General features: G+C 31.8%; 1 protein-coding gene across 3 annotated transcripts in view; it reads right to left on the bottom strand.

The window, feature by feature from the left end:
* Positions 1-1,615: 1,615 nt before the first annotated feature.
* LOC108777172 (golgin subfamily A member 1) overlaps positions 1,616-7,168 on the bottom strand; it is a 16,655-nt gene continuing 11,102 nt past the window's right edge. For all 3 annotated transcript variants that reach the window (XM_018543987.1, XM_018543988.1, XM_018543986.1), the window contains exon 6: positions 1,616-2,467. In XM_018543987.1, coding sequence (XP_018399489.1) covers positions 1,916-2,467 — 552 coding nt within the window. In that variant the 3' untranslated portion in view covers positions 1,616-1,915. The remainder of the gene's footprint in view (positions 2,468-7,168) is intronic.

Genomic DNA, 7,168 nt, shown 5'->3' with positions numbered 1-7,168 from the left:
ATTCCGCATTTTGCTTTCTAGCACTGATTGGTTGCTTGAATGACGCACTCTCTATTCCGCAGTTCTATTCCGTACCGTGTGATTTCAGCCTAAAGCCAGAAACACATAGAAAAATGTAAGGCCGTTGAAACGGAACGCAGCTTTTATTCAAGATTGGCTGCGTTCAGCAGACTCAACAGTTTTGCAACCGTTTTATGATTCGTCTCGCTGATTGGATTATAATTTTAGATCTAAAGGAATAGTCCTATCTCAGCAAAGAATCATAAAACAGTTGTAAAACTGTTGAGTCTGCTGAACGCGACCATTGTCTCCTTCTCATCCTGCGCGGAACCTTCTCCAAGCCTTGCTCCTCTCCTATTGGACGAGCCCGGCCATGTAACCGCAGCCACTACGATCCTGCCGGCGACTTGCACTATTACGTGCGCGCATGCGTGCGCGGCAAGTCCGCATCGTTTCTTTAAAATCTACTTCTTCGAGAAAATTTCGCGTCGTTCTTTTTTTTTATACTACAGTTTAAATTTTTTTATTACTTTAATATTCTTTGTCTGTTTATCAAATGATCTTTTCATTGATTTTCTATTATATGAGTTGTTTTGTACATTGTGTCTGTCTTTAGAAACTAACAATAATCTGGTAACATGTGTACATCAATAACTTTGATATCTTCTCTCCATTTCTTTTAAATCCTGATGAAATCGCTCACTCTGCTCTTCGCTGTAATCTCCGAGATTTTCAGGAAACTTGTCAAGATAAGTATACAAGAAATAAACTTTTAAACTCATTAAACATTCTAGTTCACGAAATTGAATAAGCTTATATGACTAACTTGTTTGTAGTTTTCACTTTCTTTGTTTACTAAAAAATTTTAAACAACACCTTTAAAACTAAGCCAAGCTTCTTTTCCATTGCATTCATTGATTTGAGAAAGTTGCTATCAAAAGTCTAATTTGTGAACCATCACAGATAATTTCTGCAAAGAATCAGTATAAATATAGTTTTTTGTGTTTGAACCACGCACCTAGTGATATGCGTTTAAGTAAGGCTGCGGTCCACTTAGCACTTCAAACGCTATAGAGCATTATTTGTAGCACAGATATGACTGGATTATTTGATGCTTCAGAATGCTCCCAGCAACTCTGATTATGTCATCAATACATCATCGTTTTCGCTTGAACTGCCTCACCTTGGGAGATGGGTTGGCTGGAATGTTCACGTAGCAATTGTAACATTCAGAACAGTAATGGACCAATCCAAGCATAGCGTTTGGAGCGTAGCATTGAGAGTATTTGGAAGAAGCAATGGATCGCAACAAATAGATATACGTGTATGTATACATAAACATATAATGTATATTAGATATCCTCTCTTTTGCTATAACCATTTTACAATAGATCATTATATTTAGTAGATTTATCATAAATTTTAAATGTATAAATTTTTGTCAAGAAAAATATATTGCAAAACAATTATGCAAATATAATCCGTTTCAAAATAAAAATTATTAATTTATAAAATTTTATGAAATAATAGATATAGAGCAATAGATATAAAACATAAAAATATTGCAAAATATAATAATAATAAGGAATTATTTAAGTTATTAATTTGTTGTTGATAAGCGCATACACATATTGAAAGTATGGAAACGTAGCCAATGGGCTTATACATTTTTCTTTCTTCCAATATTATGATAAATATCAGAAACAATAAAGGATTTCTCCAAATATACTAACATACAGTTTTTGGTCAGAATGAAAGAATGATACAGTGTACAACCACTGTACCACACAGTGTATGTGTGTGTGTGTGTAAGCGTGCGTTTGTTCGACTTCTATATTTCAATTCTAAAAATAACTCTTTTCAAAATGTGGAAAAATTTTCGGTGAAATCTAGTTCATGTATACTTTTCGTGTCATCACTCCATATCGCGGTAACTCACAATTTGCCGCTTAAATTCATCCACTTCATAATCAACGCTAGCCCGGAGCTGTTTTAATTCCATAGCCATTTCATCAATGTCTTCAGTCATGCGTAAAAGCTTGGCGTCTTTTGTCGCTAAAACAACATTATTCACCTCTACCTCGACCTCTAGCTGCTTGATTCTCTGTTTAAGCCTTTCTTTTTCCTCTTCGACCCGTCTGCGTTCTAATCCTTCTTCTCCGGCCTGTCTGCTAAGCCTACCGACTTGCGTCTCAAGACTTGAAATCTTACCCGACCAACTAGTCTTTATATCAGAGAGATGAAGATGTGCCTCTTCAAGCTTTCTTTCCAACAATGTCCTTTCACGCATTAGATCGGCTATTTTTTCATCGACTGTCACTTGATCGTTCGTTTCAAGAGCAATTCTCTGCTCCAACACGAAGACTTTGTCCTTCAAATGACGTACCTCTTCTTCTGTATGCGCTAACTGACAAGAAAGTTGTGCTTTCTCTCTTTGCGTAGAATGACGCATCGTCTCCATTTCATCCTGAAAATGAATAATACAGTTATTTAACGTCACTCGTTGATTTTTATCAAGACTCTACTTAATTTTTTTTACAAAATTTTCCTCTACCAAACCTTGTTAAAGCATAAGGCGTGAATTTTATATATTATATATTATAATATTTATAAATTAATAGTAAGACAATGGATCATCTAAGACAAAACAGAAGCACGATAAAGTAGACACACAGAACAATATTTATAGAAATTAACACTTTCTAAGCGTCACAATAGCTTTTCAAAGAATTGATTTAAATTAAAATTGGGATTTAGAAACATGGGCTAGGAACATAAATAGTTACCAAATCTTTACGCATTTCTCCCACACATAACATAACAAAACCAATTTCATAAAGCTAAATAATACATTTAAAAGAATCCATTAAAAAATATAAAATTAAGAAAATGTAAAGTAAAAAAAAAGCAAAAAAGTAAACATAAAAAGACTAATTTGTATCTGAAGGTGTCGTAGTTAAATGTATACATGCGTCATTAATCAAGTTGTTAACTATTTTTTGTAATTTTTATACAATAATTTTGTTTATGGAAGATTCCAATTAATCATATATATTTCCTTTACGTTAAAATAAGTATAAGCATAGAAATTATTTGACGATCATTCTAATATAGCGTGTATAATAGGAATAGCGGCAAAGCTTTGAAGACATACCTCTAGCATCAACGCATCTAGTAGCAGCGAATTAGCGGAAATAACCGTCTAACTCAGATCTTCGACGCTCTCGTTTACCAAAGTTTTCCAATCTTCATGCGTACGTTGCGTTCTCACGTACTTTCACTTTTATCAATGCGCGGTTTCATAACTAACAAAGGGAGGCTCCAGAGTGACCCTCACCGATTTCAATAAAACTTGGTAGGATTGTAGAATGTGTTCCTCTGAATGTAAATTATCCCCTATTTTGAGTAAATGGTCTATCGTTTTCGAGATATTTCAATATAACGGTATTTTCTTTAGAATCTATTAGAACGTTCACACTCAAGTATTTGTAGCGTAGTGACTATGTAACAGTCTTTTAACTTACAGACTCTAGTTCAAAACACACTAGCAATTAATTTTTTTACTATTATATAATAATGTTTTATGATACAAATAATTATTAACGTAAAACATTAATATTTTATCGCAGATTTTGATTACGGATTACTTTTACAGATTTTAGGATAAAAGTTTTGATAAAAACAAATAAAACATAGACTGTAAGCTAACCATGAAGCTGTTACCATATCCTCTCTACTATTCGAATATAAACATTTTAACATAAACTCAAAAATAAACTCCAAATGCCGTTATCAACATTAATACTGAAATATATTGAAAATGTTAGACCGTTTACCCCCAAATGTGGGATTTATATTCCGAGGAATACACTCTACAATCCTGCCAAGTTTCATTGAAATCGATGAGGGTCACTCTGGAGCCTCTTGTAACAAAACGTCATCTATTGTATTGAATAATATCCCGAATATACACAGAAGATATATCTACGTGTTTTGAAGAGATTAGCTTGTACAAAAATATTAGTTATCATAGAACAAAAAAAAACTATTTTTCTATTTTTTAACAATATATAAAAATTGTCTTTCATAAAAAATACACGAACTCATAATAAACTGCGCCTTCTTATAACCTAGAGTGAAGAATAACAACATTCCAACTGTCTTTCAAAGACATACAACATGGACTGCACAAATTGATAAACAAAAATGAGAGAGATAAGACGCGAAAATGGCCAGCCCCTGTTTTTTTCTATTCAATGTAATGTTATTAGAAAGAAAGGGAGAATGGTCATCTTCTCGTTCCTTCTTTCTAATTTTTATTGATTATATTACATATACTTCAGATATGGATGGCGCGGTTCATGCTCAGTATCTCTTATCGCACAGAAAATAACAGAAAATTAACAAGAAAAAATAACAGAGATAAATTATCTTGGCTGTATTCAGTAGAGAAAATAGATCAGTTAGCGGTTAGTGATTCTTTATTAATATGAATAGGTTCTACACTTAGATCCAGCGAAGAATTAAAGGCAAGATCCAATCATATGAAAGAATCACTATTATATACTAACTGATTAATTTTCTCTGCTGAATGCATCCCTTTTCATATCTCTTTCTCTCTCTTTCTCGTTAGTATATTTTTGTAGAGAAGCTCAGTTTATGCATATAGTTCTATAAGAAAAACACACCAGTAACTTTTAATTAATCGATTAAAAAAGGAGGATGTTAAAAAAGTCTGATCTTTTGTTTCCCTTAGTAAATCACAAAAAGTAATTGTTTAAGACTCATGAAGTAATAAAAATACTTTTATAGAAATATAGGGAAAGTGAATTTTTTTTTATTACATTGTGTCTCCTTTTGTAAGTCAAATTTTTGTATATTACGCTATAACTTGTCACGAATCGAACGTTTTGCAAAAGTTTCCCGGAATAATTGATATTTAAAGGTTTTAAAAGTCGCTCATCATGAATCTGTTAAATTAAGGCGGCCGGGTGGTTAGGAGGACCAAAAATTCGATTCTTTTTATTGCACTTTCGGAAAGTTAACAGTCTTAAAAATATATTACTAAAACCGCTCATAAAATACGGAGTTTTTCACGGTTTATTGAAATGGGTAAAAATTAGGTGCGTTAGAGTTTCGATCCAAGGCGAGATAACATCTTGATGAAATCAGCAAAGAGAATTGCTCAAATTGATGAATTTTATAAAGAAGATAAACCATTTTATAGCCTAGAAATCGCTGAATAAAAAAATTTATTGTAAATACTAAAAAAATAGAAGTACTCTAACTTAAAAATTTAAACGTATTTTTCTCGAAACGTATTTTTTAAAATTTGCTGACATGTTGTTTACTAAGGAGAGCCAAAATTCAAACTTCTTAAACGTTTTTCTTTTCTAATAAAGAGATTGAAGGCATGATAAAAAGGAAATATAAATCAAAATATTATAAGAAGAGTTCTCGCGATTATACTTAAGAGTTATGAAACATAGTATTAAAATTGAATAGATTTTATTACAACGAGAATCATATGTATTTAATAAATATATGTTATAGATTCAAATTTTGACTGGTGTGCCAATAAAATAGGCGAAAAGAAAAATATAGCAAATTTGACAAAACAAAAAGCAACATAATTATTATTAAAAACATTAATACAAATATAAAATCCCTTTTTAAATAAGCGTGCATAAGAAATGCATAAATTTTAGACATTTGTCAATAATCACTTATATGAACACAAATTAATATTTCTTAATTACATTAATTGTGGAAAAGAGAAATAAAATATTCTCCAGTAAAAACAAACCTGGATTTCTTGTATTCTATGCGAACGTCTTAAAAGCCTTTAGACTATCGAGGCTTTAATAATATTCTTCGTAATAATTAGCATACATATATGTACCTATAACGTCTATTTCTGGCGATGTATAAATAAACAAATAATATTAAATCTTATAGGACCGTGAGAATTAAAACCAATGAGAAATAAGTCGTAACGTGACCGTTATACATATATTGGACTTTTGCGAAGGTTATACGTGTGAAAGGTAACGTGTGATGCTTAAGAGGATTCTAAAGTCGTCTGTATTACCGACTAAAAGACATAATTTTTGTATCGTAAATACTTTGTCATTCACAGATTCCTGTTTCACAAAATCCTTTTCCAGAATTAAAGTATACGCATTAATACGTGCCTGTGAGGTAGAATCTCTATGCTGAAAATGACAAAAAAATTCGAAATTAAATTCTATTTTACCATTTCTTATAGTCCAATATGGTGCTCCACAGCTGTCACGTGGTTGCACATTGTGACAACATTTACTTCATATAGAAGCTATATGATCTGTACTTACGAAATAGTAGTCTACAGGCAAGTAGTTTGCATGAAGAAACAGCGTAAGTTTTTTAAAATTGGATTTAAATATCTAATTAAAATGTAATTACGATACAAAAATTTATGTATATGTATGGCGTGCATGAGTGAGATATTGAGATAGTGATACGTCAATGACGTAATCATCTGTGTAAGTGCTATTTCCAATATGATTAATCGTTTTTAGGGTGAGTAATTTTAATCAGGCAAATATATCGACAAATATAAAAGATACAGAAAAATTTTTCAGACAAAAGTTGTATGGTTCAGAAGGGGTCATAAAATGGTATCATTGGTTTGATCTTGGATAGTTGTTTGAAAGTCACGTGAAAGTCACCTTTAATTTTTTAAATAAAAATTTCATTTTTTATTGCTTTCTTACATGTCGAGCATCGATAATCGGTATATTCATTGACCATATCGATGACTATTAATAATTACCGACCGACAACGATCAACAATGATAGCTGACAAACATGTTAGCACATGTCAGCACTGATGTCCACTTTTAATGTCTACCTATCATATGAGACATTAATTAAATTAATTTCTCAAACAGAATTATACTTCACACGCTCACTAACTTGCATATTCCAAACAAATAACACTCATATTGTTATTTCCGGGGTATAGTACTATAATTTAACAATATCTTTTATCACTATCATTCGCTATTTAACCACTTAAAAGTTAATATTTTTGCAGAACAATCTTCGACACGTCTTCTCTTTTTGAATGTGAGAGAGAGAGAGAGAGAGAGAGAGAGAGAGAGAGAGAGAGGGAGGGAGGGAGGGA

The sequence above is a fragment of the Cyphomyrmex costatus genome, unplaced genomic scaffold (genome assembly GCF_001594065.2).
Source record: "Cyphomyrmex costatus isolate MS0001 unplaced genomic scaffold, Ccosl1.0 scaffold413, whole genome shotgun sequence".
NCBI classification, from domain to species: domain Eukaryota; kingdom Metazoa; phylum Arthropoda; class Insecta; order Hymenoptera; family Formicidae; genus Cyphomyrmex; species Cyphomyrmex costatus.
Note: the sequence above shows the minus strand (reverse complement) of the source record. Positions and strands in the feature narration are given on the sequence as shown.